Consider the following 23345-nt stretch of genomic DNA (forward strand, 5'->3'; position numbering starts at 1 on the left):
TGGTTCCGCCTCTTGTCTGTCAGCACATCAGTGAGTGGAGAGCACAGGTCATTAACATGGACTGTCTGGCTTCTTATCTAGTGAGTGCTAGTAGCAGCCTGTCCAGACAAAGAGACTGTCAGCAGCAGTAGGCTGGTACTGTACAAGATTTTTAATGTGCAGGTCTGTTATTAACACTTATTGAATATGCAGTAGGACACAGCACAGATCGCCCCCATCCCCCACTCTACCATCACTTCTGAGAGATTGTTTATAAGCATCCTGTGTCTGCACGAGGGCCGGCGTTAGAGGCAGGCAAACTAGGCATTTGACCAGGCGGCCCACTCCCCCAGAGGCTAGTGGCCACTATGGAGACAGGGGGGCCCTGTGCCGGCTCCCCCGCATTGCGCATTCAACATCTACGATGCCGATAAAGTTGAATACAGTGATGTAGGAAAGAGCGTCAGATGCAGCAGGCACGATGACATCACTTCCTCGTGTGACACGCTGGTAAGGCCTGTTTCACTCATCCGTTTTTTGGCATCTGCATGCATCCGTCAAGGTGTGAAAAAACGGATCCGTTTCCGTTTTGCCGCAAACGGATCCATTTTTTTGACGGATCCGCGGTAGCCGCTAATGGAAGTCTATGGGACAAAAAAACGGATCCTCAAAAAAAATGGCGGATCCGTTTTTTAACGGAAAACGACAGATTTAGACAGATTTTAAAAAACGGAAGTGTGATCCAGGCCTAAGTAGACATGGTGCAGAGATTAGAACAGCGAGGTAATGGTGAGAGGCGAGTATGTATTTTTTTTTTGATCAGGGATTACATTGTGGTGGCCATAATACTGGATTAATATGGGGCTACATTATTTTCTATGCTGCTGAATCGTACTCTGTGGGGGCTGCATCGTACACTATTGAGGACTATGGGGTGTGCATTTTACTATATAGGGACTGCATTATACTCTATAAAGTACTATAGACTGTGTAATATACTGTATGTACTATATGGGGGTTGCATTATTCTGCATTGAGGACTATGGGGGGTGCATTATACTGTATTGAGAACTATGGGGACTGCATTATACTATATGAAGGACTATGGGGTCCATTATACTATGAGAACTGCATTGTATTACATGGAGGGCTATGGGAGCTTTATTAAAGACTATGGGGTGTTCTTTATACTATATGGAGAAATATGAGGAGCATTTTATTCTATATGCAGGACTATGGTGAGTGTATTATACTATATGGAGGACTGTGGGGTGCATTATACTATATGGAGGACTATGGCGTGTGCAGTGTACCATTTGGAGGACTATGCAATGGATTATACTTTGTGGAGGACAGTGGGTGCATTACACTAAACGAGCAAAATGCTGCCTATTCATTGTTCTCAGCAGCACATCGCAGAGCGAAAACTGCAGATATGCTGCTGATAAAAGACACTATATGGGGACACATTGATCTACTAGTGATCATTCTTCCTCACCCGGTGTAAAGAGGAAACAAGCGTCAAATGACCTTATTATTGTCGATCACGCCCGTTTAACAACCTACACTCAATTCATGTAAATACAACTGTGTGATGGTGCAATATGTTAGCATTTAGGGCCCCATTTTAAAGTTTTTCCCAGGGCCCCACTTAGTCTAAAACTGTCCCTGGACTACACATAGTAAGGGAATGCAGAGGTCTGAGAGATTTATGGCTCCCTCCCTCTCAGATAAGCACATGTAACCACTAAATAGCCCTCAGCCCCATTATACTAAATGGAATGTCCACCTTCAGTAAAGCAGTCCCCAAAATGTAAAAAATACATATAATAAACTCATCAGGTTCTCCCCTATCTCCACCATGGTCCAGCACCAGCTTTCCATCACTGCTGCCCAACCGGTGTTGCGACTAGATCAGTCATGTCAATGCATCACCGCTCTAGTCAGCCAATCGCTGAGCTCAGTGCTTGTGTAGGAGGTTAATGGTACACAGCAGTTACTGGCTGACTAGAACAGTGATAAATGATGCTGTTGTTGTGATATCACCTCTCTAATCACAACAGCAGGACAGCAGCAGTGGCGGATATTGAGGTGTATTGATATAGTGTGCAGGAGCCTTGAGGCAGAATTCAGATGTCCATGTGTCACTGTACAAGCATAAACTGCTAAGCACAGATTGGCCACAGTTTCGGATCCAGCAGACTGTCCTGAATTTGGGGAGCTGTCCCATTGTCTCGCTGGGTTTGTTTTGACTTCAAATGTGTCTGTCTTCTCAGGACACAGATACTGCTGAATAGAATGGTGAAGCATGGAATCATCACATCCTCCTCCACCATTCAGCCTATGCAGAAACTGGTAGGACTGCCAGGACCGTTTGGTGCTCAGAATCAGTGTTGCCAACCATCCAGAAATTCCAGGACAGTCCGCAAAAATAATGCACTTTTTTGACTTGTCTGTAAAAATATTTTAAGGTGTCCGTGATATTTTTCATAGCTGAAGAAACCTATACAGATAATTTTTACTATAAGTATCTTTATTTTACAGTTTATAGTGACTGCAGCTGATGTCATCATATCAGAATTATAGGATGTAGACATGTGTCACTGATAATAATGATGATTTATTATGGTTTTCCAATGTGTCCGTAAAAATATTGTCTGTGTGTACGTTTTTGATAAGCTGGCCAGAAAATAATAAATAGTCAAGTTGGAAACCCTAGCTGGCACATAACAACAACAAGGAAAAACAAAACATCTGTACTGTGCATTTCTCATAGTGGATTCCATTCTCACATGACATAAAGGTCCTTGCAGGATGTTCAGTTTCTGCATAGTCTTAACAGTGGAGTAGAGATCCAATGGCTAGTCAGCATAGACAAGGAGCAGGACACATTCAAGGTGTGTGTATTGATGTGTGTACACTGTGGGGGACCTCATTCTGTGTGTGAAGGCATTGTAGAGACCGTGAAAACGGTACCATACTGTGTAGGAACACCAACTTGCTTCAGTAGGAGCAATATTTCTGTACGGGTGCACGTAGAGGAGCGTGAAGTTAGGGTACCGTCTTCGTGTTAAAGAAATATTGCCACGCCACAGCAAGTGTCCCTCATTCTTTTCTTTCATAGTTGGGAGGTATGTATACGCCTATGAGGCTGTTACGTTTGGGAGACCCACAGTTACTCTGTGCATCTCGGTCCATGCCCAGACTGTAAAACACTTATGGCTGAATTCGGGCTAAGGCTTCATTCAGACATTCATGTATCATGGTCTGAATCTGTATTTTAAAGACTGACTGCGGGTCTCCTATCCCCAACTTAACAGTCACATATATGTTTTTGAGGCTGTAGAGTTCTGGCCATGAGTTCAACGGTCAGTCTGAAAAGTCATGGTCCATGCTAGAACCGTAATATGTGGATTTCTCAATTAAATCTTAAAGCATGTTCAAATGAACTTATTTTTTACCTCTGTACTGCCAGATGTGAGCCTATGTGCTACGAAAAATATTGCAGCATGCTGTAGTCTGGTCCAATTTACAGGTCAGACTAGTGCATATAAATAGCAGTTTATGCACCGTCCACTATGTGGACAGGTACAGGGAGCTGTACACAGAGCCAGTCAATTTCCAAATATCTGGACGAGACTGGCCCAAGTTTTACAATAGCTGTATGAAATATTAATTCCACGCCCCCTGGAAGAAGCATCAGCGAAACGCGCGTCGGGTTTTAAGTGTCAACGTGCCTCTGGGCACTGTATCGGCATAGCAGCTTTAATACAGGTAATATGTATGGGGCAAGGGTCTCCTGTGGTCTATTATGAGCACGGGTAAACAGCTGGTGTGTTTATTGTTGTTAAGCATGAGTATTGTGCCACTTAAAAATTCAACCACCATTGTGCTTCATCATCTATATCCTGCAGCCATCATTCATTTAGGCACTATGTAACTTTAATGGTGTGATTATTCACACATAGAAATCTAATTCATTGTGTCACTGTACTGTTTAACTATGGGCTTACCAAGCTATTTGCATTTTTTGTAACTACTATTGTGCTTAATTTGTTGCCAAAAGGGGCATAGAAATAGGGTTTCTAATTAGATACCTTAGATTATTTTAATACCAGTATATTGGAGTATCTACATCATATAATTTTTGGCATGCTAATTACACTGTAAATATAATTATTAACTTGGACCACATACATATATTCCTGTATTTTGTAGTATTGCTGTAGCAGACCTTCTGGTGTGCTAATGCGTTAAAGGTATCCTATTTTTACGCACGTTTTTTAATATTGATTTAATAAAATAAAATTGTTTTAAACATAATTTCTTAAGTCATATACACTTCTTGATCCTGATGCTATATAATTGCTGTAGGGATCAGTATGTTCACACTTGAAATATGAATATAGCATAAAAAAAAAAAAATAGTGGATACACTAGCCCTCTGACCCAAAATAACTAGAATAACCTACTAGCCACTAGTGATAACCATTTAATAACTAGCTATCTTGTTATTTTTTAGCAATATGGCTTTTATAATTTCTTCACACTGATTGTGTCTCGCGACTGTTTCTCTGATAGTTTTCTCAATGTAAAAAGGTTGGGAACCACTGCCCTAAGGCAAAGTGCTAACAACAAGAAGGATCAACACTGAAGCATATTAATTACTGATTCAGACATCTGTAAAAAAAAAAAAAAATTAAGTTTGAGAATTCTGAAGTGGCTGCATTTCTGATCATGAAATTTTTAAATATATCCACTTTTTATATATTCGTGCATGACATTTAGAGAACAGCGCAAATGCAACATCTGTATTAAGTTATTTGAACATATTATGTTTTCATTTTATTATATAAAAGGTGGTTATTGGAAAAATCTTACCTGCTACTAAAACACCTTCCTCCACATTATCATCCTCACTAAAATCTATGAAGGCCTCAATGTGAGCAAGTGCCTGGTAAGTAACAAAGTACACAGGTATTAGATCAGCAAATTGAATGCAGCCTTATTGCATAGTACAAGTAGTAATGACTACTGATGAGCGAACCTGCCAAAATTGTGTTGTGTGATGCAGTGACCCCTGTGACAGCTAGGGGGCGCTGTATGGGACATGCATGTAGGCGTTCCTTCATTGTAATAGGGAAAATGGTGACCGGCAGGGTTGTGAATGGACGATATGTATCACAAGTGTGGGTGCCTTGTGATGGAAGCTGGAACATGTGTTGATCAGCAGAGGTACGGCTGAGGGTTTGCTGCAGTGTATCAGGGAAAGCTTCCAGGTGACTTGGTGAGATGGGTGAGACCAGTCACCTACAAACCCACCTTTATCCTGGGCGTGTGTCTGAACGCCCAGGATAAAGCCTGTGTGTTTGGCTGTGTGAAAGAAGTCCTTTAGTTCGGTCATAACCATGTGATTCATACCGCACCTCTGGGTGTGGTTATGGACCATATAAGGTGCCTGAGGTCTGGTCACATGGGGAGAGAGTGTGTACCTGAATGGTTCAGGGTGGAAGGTCCTGGAAGGCATAGTGTTGTGAGTTAATTTTCCCCTTCACTACTGAGGCCCGAGGATCTCCCTCTTCTGGTAAAGAAAGGTAGTGAGCCTGATTATCAAACACCTGAGGCTGATGATGATGACTGGCTGAGTGGAGTTACTGACTGGATATAAGGCTGCCGACGCCCATCTGCCCTGCGGGTGATTTCTCTGTGGGATCCTTGGAGACCAGTCTGAATTCCTGCTCCTCTAAAGCTAAGTTTGCTGCTCGGCTTTTTGCATTTGTGCTTTGACTTTGTTTTGCTTTGTTTTTCTGGATTTCTGCCATTCCCTGCTGGGGTGTGCTGAATTCCTTTAGCTCTGTCTTCTGAAAATACCTGAGTGCTGATTTAGTTTTTGAAGCCTAGCTGCTTCAGGGCCTTTTTCATATCAGCTTGTTGGCTTATGTCTTTGATAGGGTTTTGGCAGATTGCAGACAGCAGCCTTCCTGTCCTTTCCTATCTAGGTAGTTTTGGGCCCCACCTTTGCTCAGTCTATCTTTCTGTCTGTGTTAGTGTTTTCATCTTGCTTCACCGTCATTATATGTTGGGGGCTGCCTATTGCTTTGGGGTCTGCTCTGGGGCAGTTTAGATTTCCCCTTTCTTTCTTTAGGCCTATTTAATTCTCCGTCTGTGATCGAGGGGTCTAGGGCATCGTAGGAACCCCCCACGGCTACTGCTAGTTGTGTTGATAGGTTCAGGGGTCTGCAATCTGATAGTTGCCAACTTCTCTGGTTTTCTGGACTTAGCTTGTATTTCTGTTTTTGCCTCCTACGGTGACTCTATCATAACAGTATAGGTGTTGGAAGGTGTGCTGCCTTCCTGAATAGCACCTGCTGCGAACTTGGACCTGGTGAGGCCGGTGTGTTGGGAGTCCCTGGGAGTAGGGACAGATCCCTGAATAGCACCCGGTGAAGCGTGAGTGTTGGACGGTCTCAGGAGGGGACGGACGTCCTGAATAGCACCCGCTGAAGCCCAGGACCTGGTGAGGCCGGTGTGTTGGGAAACCCAGGGATTAGGGTCGGATCCCTGAATAGAACCCTGATAGGCCACGTGTGTGAGCAGAGTCTGTGATGGCCTGCGCTTGGGGAAGCCACTGCTCGGCTGTGGTTCTGGAACCGTGGGGCGGCCTAGTGAATAAGGCACTGTCCGGATCGGTGAACCCAATGCGGCCGCTTCCCCGAAAGAAAGGACCAACCAACAGTCGGCGTCTGGAGCAGGAGCTCCTCTGAGGTAACCCCGGACAGGGGGAAATAACTGTTTTGAGGCTATAGAGTCTGTTACTGGACATGGCACAGCCTGTGTGGCCTCAGAACTGAGAGAGCGGAGCTCTAATGTGAACACTGATCTATCTGATACAAGATTGTTTTCTTTGTGTTGCCTTATATGGTTTATGCCGCTCAATAAACCACATAGACTGTTTAAAGGAAAGTGTTCCTGCCAAGTGAGTGTGTGGCGCCCCTGAGGCTTCAGTCGCCACAGAGGTACTGCACCTTCTCCTAAGGTGTAGTGCCCCACCATCCCGGTAAGGTTGGAACTTCTGACCATGCTCCACACCTGCATTCCACACATAGGATAGTTCAGTGGGGCCATCTAACAGCTTCAGGCTGGGGGTTAGCAGAGCACCCCTCGTGGAACCCTGCTTCGTAACACGAGATGTACTGGGAGGCGGGTGGAGAGAGTTAGATATAAAAGAGTGGGAAGAGTGAAAGTTAGTTGGTTAGAGGAGAGAGAAGATGGGTGTCTGAGGGACGTGCTGCAGCAGGTCCCAGTGATCTGGGCTGCTGGCACGAGAAAGACCAAAGAAAGAGACTGATAAGATTGCTAACCTAACCTTCCATAAGAGAGAGAGAGAACAGATCGGAACGAAGGAGAATAGAAGGACGGTGGGAAGCAGGTTGAGAAAGAGAGAGAACCCTTCCAGTCCAGAGAGCGCAAAGGCCGGTCCCCAAGGTTGATTGGATCTTTATGTCCAGCAACAGACACCGGAGGAGTAGTGAGCCGCTAACGCCTTGCTCCCATCATAGACTTGGGACACAACAGCAACTGAATAGAGAGCCGGGACGCAGTGAGGAGTCTCCGAAGCAGGCTACAGCTGTCTGTCATACAAGTAAAGACTAGGAACACCTAGAGAGAGGCATTCCAGGGTAACTAAGTACTGGAGTGCTTCGCACCTAAAGGCGCATTGGAGGAGTCGTTCAGTAAGGTACATGTTGGCGGAGTGTGGAAGGGAAAATTCTATCCTGCCTGGAGGTTGGCTGGAGCCCTGACCTGGAGAACACAGTACGGAGCTGCAGTTTCAATTCTCACATGAAGTCTTTTAAATATCAATAAACTGACAAAAATCAAAATTAAATGCTTGGCATATGATCAGAACAATATTATAGAAACAACTATCCTGATGATATAAACATTGCTTTAGAAAAATACAGCATTTAAAGAAACAAAAACACAAATATTCATTAATACGGATACTTCTCACAAAATTAGAATATCATCAAAAAGTTAATTTATTTCAGTTCTTCAATACAAAAAGTGAAACTTATATATTATATAGAGTCATTACACACAGAGTGATCTATTTCAGTGTATATTTCTGTTAATGTTGATGATTATGGCTTACAGCAAATGAAAACCCCAAAGTCATTATCTCAGTAAATTAGAATAATTAACAAAAAATTCCTGCAATGGCTTCCTAAGTGTTTAAAAAGGAATCGCGGGAAAAACGCAAAAAACGTGCAAAGATCGCGCAAAAACACGGAAAAAGACGCAAAAAAATGCACGTTTTTCCTGGGAAGAAGTGCGTTTTTTTTCAGCATACGTGGGCACATAGCCTTAATTTGATGGCTGGAGTCACTTCTCTTTGGTGCAGCTGTGATGTTAGGTGATACTGATCATGCTGCTTCTCACAGCTGTTTTTCCAGGTTTGTGTCGGCCAGGAGAGCAGTCAACTTTTTGTCATAAGTTTTGTAAGTAATATACATCACATAAGAGACACTGGAACTACTGCATATACATCACATAGGAGACGCTGACACAGCTGTATATACACCACATAGGAGACGATGGAACTCCTAAATAACCATCACATAGGAAACACTGACTGCTGTTTATACTTCACATAGGAGACACTGAGACTGTTGTCTATACATCACAAAGGAGACGCTGTGACTGCTGAATATACATCACATAGGAGACACAGGGACTGCTGTATATACATCACATAGGAAATACAGGGACAGCTGTCTATACATCACACAGGAGATGCTGGGACTGATGAAAATACATCACATAGGAGAAGCTGGGACTGCTGTATATACATCACATAAGAGACACAGGGACTGCTGTATATACATACCATAGGAAACCTTAAGACTGCTGAATATGCATCCAGGAGATTCTGGGATCATACAAATTACAGGAGGGGCTGGGGGGCATAGACATCACAAGAGATGCAGGAACATATTCATCACCGGGGAGGCTGGGGGAAATAGACGTCACTGAGGGGCTATATACATCACTAGGAAGCGTAGACAGCACTGGGGGTATATATGTCCCTGGGGGGAATATACATCACTGGTGTGATCAAATACATCACTGGGGGCTATATACAGCACTGGGGGCTTTAGACATCACAGATGGGGGGATATACAGCACTGGGGGCGATATACAGTACTCAATGGGATATACAGAACTTCTGGGGCAAATGTATCAGTGGGCAATATACATATCACTTGGGGCACATACAGCCCTGGGGGATATACAGTACTGGTGGGACAGGCATTACCGAGGAGGCACACAGATCACCGGGGAAAAACAGGGATCACTGGGGGGTGGCCCAAAGATCTCAAGGAGGCGTACAGAGGTCACGGGGGGCACAAAGATCACAAGGGGGCATATAGCTGGGGTGCACAGAGATCACCAAGGGGTGGCACGAAGATCACAGGGGGGGCACAAATCGCAGGAGGGCACATAGCTGGGGGAAACATAGCTGGAGGGGACAGAGATCACAGGGAGTACAGAGATCACATGGGAGCACAAATATCACAGGGAGGTACATAGCAGGGGCACAGGGATAACAGGAGGGCACATAGATCACAGGGGAGCACAGAGATCACACGGGAGCACAAATATCACAGGGAGGTACATAGCAGGGTGGCACAGGGATCACAGGGGGCACATAGATCACTGGGGAGCACAGAGGTCACATGGGAACACAAATATCACAGGGAGGTACATAGCAGGGGGGCACAGGGATCACAGGGGGCACAAAGGTCACAGGGGGAGCACAGAGATCGCATGGGACAACAAATATCACAGGGAGGTACATAGCTGGGGGCACAGAGATCACAGAGGGGCATATAGCTGGAGTGCACAGAAATCACAGGGGGGGCATATAGCTGGGGGGCAGAGAGATCACGGGGAACAGAGATCACGGGGGCACAGGGATCACAGGGGGGCACATAGCTGGGGATACAGAGATCACAGGGACGGCACAGAGATCACATGGGGGCACAGAGATCACATGGGGGCACATAGTTGGGGGGCACAGAGATCACAGGTGGAAAAATAGCTGGGGTCACAGAGATCACAGGGGACCACGGAGATCACATGGGGGCACAGAGATCACAGGGGGCACAGAGCTGGGGGACACAGAAATTACAGGGGGCACATAGCTGGGGGGCACAGAAATCAGAGGGCGCACATAGCTGGGGCCGCAGAGATCACAGGGGGCCCATAGCTGGGAAGCACAGAGATCACAGGGGGCACAAAGCTGGAAAGCACAGAGATCACAGGGGGCATATAGCTGGGAGGAACATAGCTGGGGCCACAGAGATCACAGGGGGCAGAGATCACAGGGGGGGAAACAGAAATCACAGGGGGCACATGGCGGGGGGCACAGAAATCACAGGGGGCACATAGCTGGGAGACACAGAGATCATAGGGAGGCATAGAGATCATATTGGGGCACATAGCTGGGGGGCACAGAGATCACAGGGGGGCACATAGCTGAGGGGCACAGGTCATCAACAGAAAGGCATAGAGCTGCAGGCACAGAAATCACCAGCAGACAGACAGGCACAGAGCTGCTGGCACACACAGAGACGCACAGAGATCGCTCTGGACTCTAGTATGGCAGCAGCTACTCTTCCGAGACAGGAGCGCATTGGGTGCGAACCCTGCCAACCCTGATGATGTCATGTGCAGGTAGGCAGCATTCGGTAATGAACTCTGCGTACCGTGCACTTGGGAGTTAGGGATGACAGCTGACAGGATACGGCTGGCACCCAAGGATTGTTGACTCCGGGGACCTGCCCGCGGGCCGCATGAAAAATCACTGCTGTAAGCCATAATCATCAACATTAACAGAAATAAACACTTGAAATAGATCACTCTATATAATACACAAGTTTCAAATTTTTTTTTATAGAAGAACAGAAATAAATTAACTTTTTGATGATATTCTAATTTTGTGAAAAGCACCTGTATGTTTAACTTTGACTGCCTTTACTACAGTCCTGTCAGGGGAAAACAGGGACAAAACTCCCCAAATTATGAAGATGGGGGAATATTATCACTTGAGCTTTGAGGTTATGTGTGCACGTTGAGTATTTGCTTGCAGAAATTTCTGCAAGTTTTCTGCATCTCTTGGCAGGAAAAAAGCTGCAGCAAAGACGCGCGTTTTTATGTGGTTTTGCTTGCATTTTTGTACAGCAAATGAAGGCTTTTTTGAGCTAAATAAAGGTATTTTATAAAAAAGTTTTGTGATGTAATTTCTTGGTTTAACATACACCACCTTTTTCATGCTGATACAGTAGCATAAGGGTAATGGGATTAGGGCTTGGTGTCAGCAGCTGTCATTGACACCTAGCCCTAGGTTTTAGCAATGAAAAGGTATCAGCTGGACACCCTCATTACAAAGCTCGTAAGTAAACACAAACCAACACACACAAACCTACACACACACCTTGTCACCAGCCTATGTAGGAGTGTTAACAGAACGAACGTACATAGGCTGTAACCAAACTGAGTATCTGTTGGTTTATTATTTTACATTTTTCTAGGAGATGAGGGCATCGGGGATTTGGTCTTAGGTGAGTAGAATTTTTTTTTAGTTTTATTTGAATATGTATGTACACTACCGTTCAAAAGTTTAGGGTCACTTAGAAATTTCCTTATTTTTGAAAGAAAAGGACAGTTTTTTTCCAATGAAGCTAACATTAACCCCTTTCTGCCATTAGACGTACTATCCCGTCCATGTGCCCTGGGACTTAATTCCCACGGACGGGATAGTACGTCTAATGCGATCAGCGGCGCCCACGTGGTGAGCGCCGCTGATCGCGGCCGGGTGTCAGCTGATTATCACAGCTGACACCCGGCACAATGTGTCAGGGGCGGTCACGGACCGCCCCCGACACGTTAAACCCTTATACACCGCGATCAAACACGATCGCGGTGTACCGGGGGTTAAAGAGAAGCATCAGCAGGGAGGGGGCTCCCTCCGTGCTTCCCTGAGCCCCCCACGGCAGCGCAATGTGCAGTGCTGCTGCCGGGGGCTCTTTCCCCACAGGCCCCCGGATCCAAGATGGCGACGGGGGCCTGTATGGAGCTGACTTCCTCACTGCCTGCAAAGCGCAGGCATGAGGAAGTCTGCAGAACTGTCTGTGACAGATTGCTGATCTGTCACAGTGATCTGTGATGTGACAGATCAGCAATCTGTCACAGGCCAGTGATGTCCCACCTGGGACTATGTAATAAAGAAAAAAAAAAAAAGTGTAAAAATAATTTAAAAAAAAAAAAAATCGCTAAATAAATTAGTGAAAAAAAAAAAAATATTCCCCAATAAATTCATTTTTTGAAAATAAAAAAAAAAAAAAAAATAAAAGTACACATATTTAGTATCGCCGCGTCCGTAGCGACCCGCCCTATAAAATTATCCCATTAGTTAACCCCTTTAGCGAACCCCTTAAAAAGTAAAAATAAAAAACGAAGCAAAAAATAATGATTTATTATCATACCACCGAACAAAAAGTGCAATAACACGCAATCAAAAAGACGCATATAAATATCCATGGTACCGCTGAAAACGTCATCTTGTCCCGCAAAAAAAGAGCCGCCATACAGCATCATCCGCAAAAAAATAAAAAAGTTATAGCTCGCAGAATAAAGCAATGCAAAAATAATTATTTTTTATATAAAATTGTTTTCATTGCAAAAAACCGACAAAACATAAAAAAAGACCTAAATGAGGTATCGCTGTAACCGTACCGACGCGAAGAATAAAACCGCTTTATCAATTTTACCGCACGCGGAACGGTGTAAACGCACCCCCCCAAAAGAAATTCATGAAACGCTGGTTTTTGTTCATTCTACGTCCCAAAAATCGGAATAAAAAGCGATCAAAAAATGTCACGTGCCCAAAAATGGTACAGATAAAAACGTCAACTCATCCCGCAAAGAATAAGACCTCACATGACTCGGTGGGTCAAAATACGGAAAAATTATAGCTCTCAATATGTGGTGATGCAAAAACTATTTTTACAATAAAAAGCGTCTTTTAGCGTGCGACAGCCGCCAAACATAAAAACCGCCATAAATAGTAAATTAAACCCCCGTTATCACCCCCTTAGTTAGGGAAAAATAATAAAATTAAAAAAAAGCATTTATTTCCATTTTCCCATTAGGGTTAGGGTTAGGGCTAGGGTTAGGGCTAGGCCTCAGATTAGGGTTAGGGGTGTGTTGGGGTTAGGGTTGGAGTTATAATTGGGGGGTTTCCACTGTTTGGGCACATCAGGGGCTCTCCAAATGCAACATGGTGTCTGATCTGAATTCCAGCCAATTCTGCGTTGAAAAAGTCAAATGGTGCTCCTTCCCTTCCAAGCTCTGCCATGCGCCCAAACAGTGTTTTACCCCCACATATAGGGTATCAGCATACTCAGGACAAATTGCAAAACAACTTTTGGGGTCCAATTTCTCCTGTTACCCTTAGGAAAATAAAAAATTGGGGGCAAAAATATCATTTTTGTGGAAAAAAATGATTTTTTTATTTTCACGCCCAGGCATTATAAACTTCTGTGAAGCACTTGGGGGTTCAAAGTGCTCACCACACATCTAGATAAGTTCCGTGGGGGGTCTAGTTTCCAAAATGGGGTCACTTGTGGGGAGTTTCAATAGTTTAGGTACATCAGGGGCTCGCCAAACGCACATGACACCCGCAGACCAATCCATCAAAGTCTGCATTCCAAAACGTCACTACTTCCCTTCCGAGCCCCGACGTGTGTCCATACAGTAGTTTTCTCCCACATATGGGGTGTCAGCGTACTCAGGACAAATTGGACAACAACTTTTGGGGTCCAATTTATCCTGTTACCCTTGGGAAAATAAAAAAATGGGTACTAAAAGATGATGTTTGTTGAAAAAATACGATATTTTTATTTTCACGCCCGGTCTTTATAAACTTCTGTGAAGCACTGGGGGGTTCAAAGTGCTCACCACACATCTAGATAAGTTCCTTAGGGGGTCTAGTTTCCAAAATGGGGTCACTTGTGGGGGGTTTCCACTGTTTAGGTACATCAGGGGCTCTTCAAAAGCAACATGACACCCGCAGACCATTCCATCAAAGTCTGCATTCCAAAACGTCACTACTTCCCTTCCGAGCCCTGACGTGTGTCCATACAGTAGTTTTCTCCCACATATGAGGTATCAGCGTACTCAGGACTAATTGGACAACAACTTTTGGGGTCCAATTTCTCCTCGTACCCTTGGGAAAATGAAAAAATTGGTGACTAAAAGATCATGTTTGTGGAAAAAATACGATTTTTGTATTTTCACGCACGGGCGTTATAAACTTCTGTGAAGCACTGGGGGGGTTTAAAGTGCTCACCACACATCTAGATAAGTTCCTTGGGGGGTCTAGTTTCCAAAATGGTGTCATTTATGGGGGGTTTCTACTGTTTTGGTACATCAGGGGCTTTCCAAACGCGACATGGTGTCCGATCTCAATTCCAGCCAAAAACGTCAAATGGCGCTGCTTCCCTTCCGAGCTCTGCCATGCGCCCAAATAGTGGTTTACCCCCACATGTGGGGTATCAGCGCACTCAGGACAAATTGCACAATATCTTTTAGGGTCCTGTTACCCTTGGAAAAATAAGAATTGAGGGTGAAAAGATCATTTTTGTGGAAAAAATATGATTTTTTAATTGTACGGCTGTATGTTATAAACTTCTGTGAAGCCCTTGTGGGTTCAAAGTTCTCACCACACATCTAGATAAGTTCCTTGGGGGGTCTAGTTTCCAAAATGGTGTCATTTGTTGGGGGTTTCTACTGTTTTGGTACATCAGGGGCTTTCCAAACGCGACATGGTGTCCGATCTCAATTCCAGCCAAAAACGTCATATGGCGCTGCTTCCCTTCCGAGCTCTGCTATGCGCCCAAATAGTCATTTACACCCACATATGGGGTATCATTGTACTCAGGACAAATTGCACAATAACTTTTAGGGACCTATTACCCTTGGAAAAATAAAAATTGGGGGTGAAAAGTTCATTTTTGTGGAAAAAAATAGGATTTTTTAATTGTACCGTTGTACGTTATAAACTTCTGTGAAGCCCTTGTGGGTTCAAAGTTCTCACCACATATCTAGATAAGTTCCTTGGGGGGTCTAGTTTCCAAAATGGGGTCACTTGGGGGGGTTTCCACTGTTTAGGTACATCAGGGGCTCTCCAAACACAACATGGCGTCCGATCTGAATTCCAGCCAATTTTGCATTGAAAAAGTCAAATGGCGCTCTTTCCCTGCTGAGGTCTGCCATGCGCCGAAACAGTGGTTCCCCCCCACATATCAGGTATCAGCGTACTCAGGACAAATTGCACAATAACTTTTGCAGTCCAATTTCTCCTGTTACCCTTGGTAAATTAAAAAAAATTGAACCTGAAGTATTTTTTTAGTGAAAAAAAGTTAAATGTTCATTTTTTTTTTTAAATATTCAAAAAATTCCTGTGACGCACCTAAAGGGTTAATAAACTTCTTGAATGTGGTTTTGAGCACCTTAAAGGGTGCAGTTTTTAGAATGGTGTCACTTTTGGGTATTTTCTATCATATAGACCCCTCAAAGTGGCTTCAAATGTGATGTGGTCCGTAAAAATAAAATGGTGTTGCAAAAATGAGAAATCGCTGGTCAACTTTTAACCCTTATAACTTCCTAACAAAAAAAAAGTTGGTTTCAAAATTGTGCTGATGTAAAGTAAACATGTGGGAAATGTTACTTATTCAGTTTTTTGTGTGCTATATCTCTGTGATTTAAGGGCATAAAAATTCAAAGTTGGAAAATTGCGAAATTTTCAAAATTTTCGCCAAATTTCCGTTTTTTTCACAAATAAACGCAAGTTATTTGAATGAAATTTTACCACTAACATGAAGTACAATATGTCACGAGAAAACAATGTCAGAATCTCCGGGATCCATGGAAGCGTTTCAGAGTTATTACCTCATAAAAGGACAGTGGTCAGAATTGTAAAAATTGGCCTGGTCATTAAAGTGCAAACCACCCTTGGGGTTTAAGGGGTTAAATGATTCAGAAATACACTTTATACATTGTTAATGTGGTAAATGACTATTCTAGCTGCAAACGTCTAGTTTGCAATGCAATATCTTCATAGGTGTATAGAGGCCCATTTCCAACAACCATCATTCCAGTGTTCTTATGGTACTTTGTGTTTGCTAACTGTCTAAAACATCTAATGGATGGTTAGAATACCCTTGAAAACCCTTTTGCAAGTATGTTAGCACAGCTGAAAACAGTTTGGCTGATTAGAAAAGCTATAAACCTGACCTTCCTTTGAGCTAGTTGAGAATGTGGAGCATTACATTTGTTGGTTCCATTAAACTCTCAAAATGGCCATAAAAAAAAGAACTTTCATGTGAAACTCGACAGTGTATCGTTGTTCTTAGAAATATTCCATGCGAGAAATTGCCAAGAAACTGAAGATTTCCTACAACGGTGTGCACTACTCCCTTCAGAGGAGAGCACAAACAAGCTCTAACCAGAGTAGAAAGAGAAGTGGGAGGCCCCGCTGCACAACTGAGCAACAAGACAAGTACAATAGAGTCTGTAGTTTGTGAAATCGACGCCTCACAGGTCCTCAACTGGCAGCTTCATTAAATAGTACACACAAAACCACAGTGTAAACATCTACAGTGAAGGGATGACTCCGGAATGCTGGCCTTCAGGGCAGAGTGGCAAAGAAAAAGCCATATCTGAGACTGGCTGATAAAAGGAAAAGATTAATATGGGCAAAAGAACACAGACATTGGACAGAGGAAGATTGGTAAAAAGTGTTATGGACAGACAAATCTAAGTTTGAGGTGTTTGGATCACACAGAAGAACATTTGTGAGATGCAGAACAACTGAAAAGATGCTGGAAGAGTGCCTGACGCCATCTGTCAAGCATGGTGGAGGTAATGTGATGTCTGGGGTTGCTTTGGTGCTGGTAAAGTGGGAGATTTGTAGAAGGTAAAAGGGATTTTGAATAAGGAAGGCTATCACTCCATTTTGCAACGCCATGCCATACCCTGTGGACAGCGCTTGATTGGAGCCAATTTCATCCTACAACAGGACAATGACCCAAAGCACACCTCCCAATTATGCAAGGGAAGAGGCAGGCAGCTGGTATTCTATCTGTAATGGAGTGGCCAGCACAGTCACCAGATCTCAACTCCATTGAGCAGTTGTGGGAGCAGCTTGACCGTATGGTACGCACAAAGTGCCCATCAAGCCAAACCAACTTGTGGGAGGGGCTTCGGGAAGCATGGTGTGAAATTTCTCCAGATTACCTCAGCAAATTAACTGCTAAAATGCCATAGGTCTGCAATGCTGTAATTGCTGCAAAGGGAGCAGTCTTCGACAAAAGCAAAGTTTGAAGGAGAAAATTATTATTTTAAATAAAAATCTGTTTTTCGAACCTTGTCAATGTCTGGACTAGATTTTAAATTCATTTGGCAACTCATTTGATTAATAAAAGTATGAGTTTTCATGAAAAACACAAAACTTTGTGGGTAGCCCTAAACTTTTGAACGGTAGTGTAATTATTTTACTTTTTTTTTTTTTAAAGGGAATCTTTCACCCATTTTTAGTGATATTATGTAAAGATATCACCCAATTGTGCGCCCCACAAGGATTCTATTAGGACTTTTGATCCCCCCCGACCCCGCACTTTTGATGCGTAAATACCATTTTTATCTTGGTGAGAGATGTATGGAAATCGCCGCGACCCGGTCTGATGGGCGGGGCTTATTCACCTCCTCCCCCTCCTCGGCTTGCTGAACGTAATCTTCATCTGTGAATATCACAGATGTCGTAGTTTTTCCGCGCTTGCGCATTGAAAAGGCCTCCGGCGCTTGTGCAGTATGCTTTGCCCAACTGTGGGAAAAGCATATAATCGGTACTGCGCATGTGCCAGTATTTTTCAGAGCGGTCTATGCGCCGGAAGTCTTCACATGCAGGACACACTTCCGGGGCATAGACCGCGCTAAAAAATACGGGTGCATGCGCAGTACCGATTATATGCTTTGCCCACAATTGGGCAAAGCATACTGCGCAAGCGCCGGAGGCCTTTTCAATGTGCAAGTATGGAAAAACTACGGCATCTGTGATATTCACAGATGAAGATTACGTTCAGCAAGCCGAGGAGGGGGGAGGAAGAAGGCGAATAAGCCCCGAACATCGGACCGGACCACGGCAATTTCCATACATCTCCACCAAGATAAAAATGGTATTTATGCATCAAAGGTGCGGGGTCGGGGGGAATCAAAAGTCCTAACAGAATCCTTATGGAACGCACAATTAGGTGATATCTTTACATGATATCACTAAAAATGGGTGACCGATTCCCTTTAACTGTGAGCACAGGCGCCAGCTGATGAGACTACATCTCTTATCAGCGGCACCTGCTGTCACTATTATCAATGACAGCAGATGCAGCCCGACATGACCACTGAACCAGGTCTTGCAAAATCGATTCTCACCATCTCTATTGTCCAGTCTAAGCTTGCAATGTCTAAGAGTTAGTCTGTAATGATAAATATGCCCAACAGTCTTAACTTTATAACAATGGAATCTCAGAAGAAGTTTTAACAGTCCTTGCACTGTTATTTCAAGTGCCCTAAAGGTTATTATTATTTATTATTATAAAGGTTGTCTCTTTATGTGGAGTTCCTGGGCTCTCTACATAGAACAGTCCCGAACACTTCCACTCTGCTATGAGTGACGGCTGTAGCATGCAATCAAAAGATCACTAATGTCGTCATTTAGAGCAAAACTAGAAAAAGGAGAAAGAAAGCAATGTACTGTACAATAAATTTAAAAATAGAAGGTTACATAATCAGTGATTATAATGATCTGGTTAAACATTATATAAAATATAAAACTATACAAAACTATTATGAAATGATAAGGTCTTAAATATTATGGTGACACATTTTATCATAGGTTATGCATTAATCTAACCCTGATTAGCTGTTGGCTCCATCTTTGGTATAGTTGTCCAAGCTCACCGGACATCTGACGCAAAGCCTGCCTTCTCTGAACCTCAGTCTCTGCATGAATAAGATCTCCAAGTCCCTCAACTTCTGTCAGATCCAGTTTTCCATTCTGGAAAGCCCTTTTGGTGAATTCACCTGGTTCTGCTGGACGGAACATTTGCAATGATCCTACAAGTAGAATAAGGGAGTGTGAGATGTTACTCTATTTTAACAACCAAGTAGAAGTCAAAGTAATAATAATTTGATTATGGATGCATTGTCACTTACAATAATATATCAACATAAAAGATAAAAAATGGGTAGAAATAATAACACCAAAAATAAAAATTCATTATACCATAGATCCACATTAATGCCACACATATGACATAACAGAAATAATTAGGCTTAATGCTTGGAAATTAGGAAAATCTCTAACTTTTTAGATTAAATGATTGATCATTTCCAACTTTTATTGTTACCTTTTTGTTTGGGGAGGTGGGGGTTAAAGTAATTGTCACATGACAGTGTATAGCCACCATAATGCTAATATATTCCCTGGGGGTTAATAAAAATGGCAGTCATTAAAATAAAAATCCTACTGTGAACACATTGTTGGCTGGAGTTAACAGGTGCCGGTGACAGTGCAGTTAAGTGTTCTATTAACTTCAATAGTCTGCCACATATTGCTGGAATTTTGTAAAATAAAAGTGAAATGCAGATCATCTGCTCAGACTGCTGGATAGGTTGCCAACTATTGGGGTATTTGCAGCGCTTTGGACACAGCTCCGTCCAAAGAGCTGCCCCCTGTTGTACGTGCGGTGATTCCAGATGTGTTTATTTAACACATGCGGAGTCACGGCATCCTATACATTAGACGGTGTTATTTATCTTGTGGAGACTGAGCGTCTCCACAAGATAAATAGACATGCTGCAGTCTAGAAAGACGTGTCGCATGTCTTGTTACACAGGGAAGCCGCGGGGGTCCCTGCACATATAGTGGAGATGGGATTTCATAAAATCCCATCCACTATTCTGTAACATCTGGCCACTGCAATTTGGACGCTGCGGCTGTACGTTTCCTGACCGTGGAAACATACCTACATAAACTCTTTCTAAATATCCTACCTGAACAACTGAGGGTATGTGCACACGATCAGGAATGGTTCAGCATTTGCTCAGGATTTGCCGCAGGTGAATTCTGCACCAAATCTGCATCTGAAGTCACTGACAGGTCACCTGCATGTTTGATGCATTTTTAAATGCGTTTTTGATGCGTTTTTTTATTGCATGCGTTTTTTTTAGTCACTTGAAATAAAGCTAATTGAAAGTTGACTTCTGGGAAGGAAAATAAAAGTGATTTCCTGTTTGCAAATATATTCGGGTATGTTTCCACGGTCAGTAAACGCTGCGGGTTGGATGCTGCGTACATCCGCATCATCAAACCCGCAGCATACAGATGTTACAGCATAGTGGATGGGATTTCAAGAAATCCCATGCCCACTATGTGTGCACTGATGCCCGCGGCTAACCCGAAGACACGGACATGTGCTGCGTCTTTCCAGACCGCAGCATGTCAATTTATGTAGCTGCTTAAATTACCCATTCACTATCATTAGATGCGGTAAAACCACATTATCTTCCTAGTCACATGCGTATTAAGTGCGGGAACACAGCTTACTACGCATTTATATGTAAGGGGTGTACCGAGACCACATGATGCTCCACTCCCTTTCCTCATGTTGATATTATATTGTTCGTATAATTGTATATAGAATGTATCTGATGCTGCTATATGTTGTGTAATTAGGTAAAGTCCCTGCAGGCATAGTGGAGATGAGTTTTGGGGTTAGCCACTAGAGGGGGGCATAGTAGGATTAGAATAAGAGCTTAGAATAGCAACCAGTTAAGTTAGGAGGGGCCAACTGTGGGTAAGGCAGGAGTATTTCCTGAATGTAGTCAGTAGGGTCAGGGAGCCCAGACAGCTCAGTAGGGCCTTGGAGCCTGGGGCAACACAGTGGACCCCGTAAGGTTTCAAGCTAGGAGCCCAGTCGTCCAGGGCTTGGGAACTAAAGGACACAGAAACAGGGGAATGCAGGGCAGCAGCAAAATGTGGCAGCTGACTACGTGGGCAGACGCCTTTATGTCTGGGAAAAACTGGATAGGGGAACTCCAGAAAGGTAGTTAAGCTAGAGAGAGGAAATGCTGCAGTACCGGATGAGTCGGTTCGACCCAAGAGCATTCGAGAAGAAGTAGGGAAAAGCACAGGAATAGACAAGGATGTGTATTGTGATGTTCCCTGTGAAGTTGCTGTAACTAAACTGGACGTTGTCATGATCCAGGACGGGGTTTCGCTTTGGCCCGTCCTGTTCAGACTGGGGGTTAAATGTTCCGCCTCTCTCTGGCACAGGGCGGCTATTTAATGCTCACTGGACCTAGGTCCGGTGTCAGTTATACTCCTGCCCTCGGCTGAGTTAGTTGACCTTGTGCGTACGTGTGCCTTGTGCCTGATATCTTGCTTGCTTGTTTGGTTTTGATCCGGTTTTGTCCCTGTTACGAGTTCTGCCTGCCCCTCTTGTACTGCGCTACCTCTCGTGTATGACTCTCTGCTTGTGACCCGACTTCTCTCTGCTCGTCCCTTTGGTACCACGTCGCCCTCTTGTGTATGACCTTTGGCTTTGTCTGACTACCCATCTGTTTGTCCCTCCTGTGCCTCGCTTCCCGTACTGTTGTGACCTCCGTTTTGCCTGACTCAGTTGTTGTATGGTGTCCTGTCATATCTGAAAGCAGGACGCTAAGCTTCAGTGTCCGCAGGTCCTGTGCCTCTTTACTTTCCGGCGCTGACTGGACCCTGGCACTAATAGTTTGAAGCACGCATTGTCACCTCTGCTGCCCTGCTCCACAGGTATCTTTTAGCACTGTTTCTGTACTCAGGATACGCGCACTGGCTCTGTGAGCGAGTGTAGTGCGGTGTCTCTGACAGACGTACTGCGAAAGGATTTGAGTAAAGTTGTCTGTAACAAGTTGAAGCTGGACTCTGTGTGTGCAACCAATAGGAGTGAACCCCCAGCAGATCAGGGGGGGACCCTGATGGCACAGACCGCGTTAAAGAAGGTACGCTGCAAAGGGGACATTGTGTGTATGTGGCGGGTGACCAGGGTGCGCTTCAGCAGCTATCATTGCGGGCCACGACTACAGCCCTGGCTCGCCTCACATATACTACCTTAAAAATTGGTGAATCTTGTGACACAGCCGGAAGTACATGACACAGGAAGTGGAGGAAAGCACATCTCCTTTTTAATAAATAAATTAGTGTGGGGTCCCCCTATATTTGTTAATCAGACAGAGTAAAGCAGACTACTGGGTCTGGTATTTCATGCTGGTAAGGATCCTATATCCATGAACTTTACCAGCCTGATAATACAAGGAAGCAGCAGTCTATTACCTTGGATGGTTAGCAAAAATAGTGGGATCCACTCCAAAAAAATAGCGTGGGTTCTCCCTATTTTTGTTAACCAGCCAAGAAAAAGCAGACAGCTGTGGCCAGGTATTCTCAAACTGGCGAGGCCCATGGATTTTGGCCCTCACCAGCCTAAAAATAGCAGCCTGCAGCTGCCCCAACGTTTGCGCATCCAAAGATGCGCCAATTGTGGCACTTTACCCGGCTCTTCCCACTTGTCCTGTAGTGGTGGCAAGTGGGGTAATGGGGTTCGTATTTGTGGGGTTGATGTCACCTTTGTATTGTCAGGTGACATTAAGCCCACGGATTAGTAATGGAGAAGCGTCTATAAGACACCTATCCATTACTAATCCTACAGTTACATGGTAAATAAACACACAGCCAGAATAAAGTCCTGTAATTGAAATAATGACACCGACTCCTTTAATAGATCTTATTTAAACCATACTTACTGCATCGGCTATTCCACCGATGCACTCGCTCTCCTGTAAGAGAAATAAAATAAAAAAGCAACAATATCCTTACCTGTCCGCTAACAAGATATACAGTCATATGTTAAAGTTTGGGCACACCTATTAATGTTAACCTTTTTTCTTTATAACAATTTTGGTTTTTGCAACAGCTATTTCAGTTTCATATATCTAATAACTGATGGACTCAGTTATATTTCTGGATTCAAATGAGGTTTATTGTACTAGCAGAAAATGTGCAATCTGCATTTAAACAAAATTTGACCGGTGCAAAAGTATGGGCACCTCAACTAAAAGTGACATTAATATTTTGTAGATCCTCCTTTTGAAAAAATAACAGCCTCTAGTCTCTTCCTGTAGCTATTAATGAGTTCCTGGATCCTGGA

The 23345-nt window shown here is 43.8% G+C and overlaps 1 protein-coding gene across 3 annotated transcripts in view; it reads right to left on the bottom strand.

The window, feature by feature from the left end:
• The window catches only part of GTPBP3 (GTP binding protein 3, mitochondrial), a 217860-nt gene that overhangs the window by 63966 nt on the left and 130549 nt on the right, over positions 1-23345 (bottom strand). For all 3 annotated transcript variants that reach the window (XM_073551331.1, XM_073551332.1, XM_073551330.1), the window contains 2 exons: positions 19016-19218; positions 4861-4933 (listed from right to left, as the gene is read on the bottom strand). In XM_073551331.1, coding sequence (XP_073407432.1) covers positions 4861-4933; positions 19016-19218 — 276 coding nt within the window. The remainder of the gene's footprint in view (positions 1-4860; positions 4934-19015; positions 19219-23345) is intronic.

This window comes from Dendrobates tinctorius, unplaced genomic scaffold, assembly GCF_039654945.1.
Source record: "Dendrobates tinctorius isolate UK_male_01 unplaced genomic scaffold, ASM3965494v1 ptg000175l, whole genome shotgun sequence".
In the NCBI taxonomy this organism is placed as follows: domain Eukaryota; kingdom Metazoa; phylum Chordata; class Amphibia; order Anura; family Dendrobatidae; genus Dendrobates; species Dendrobates tinctorius.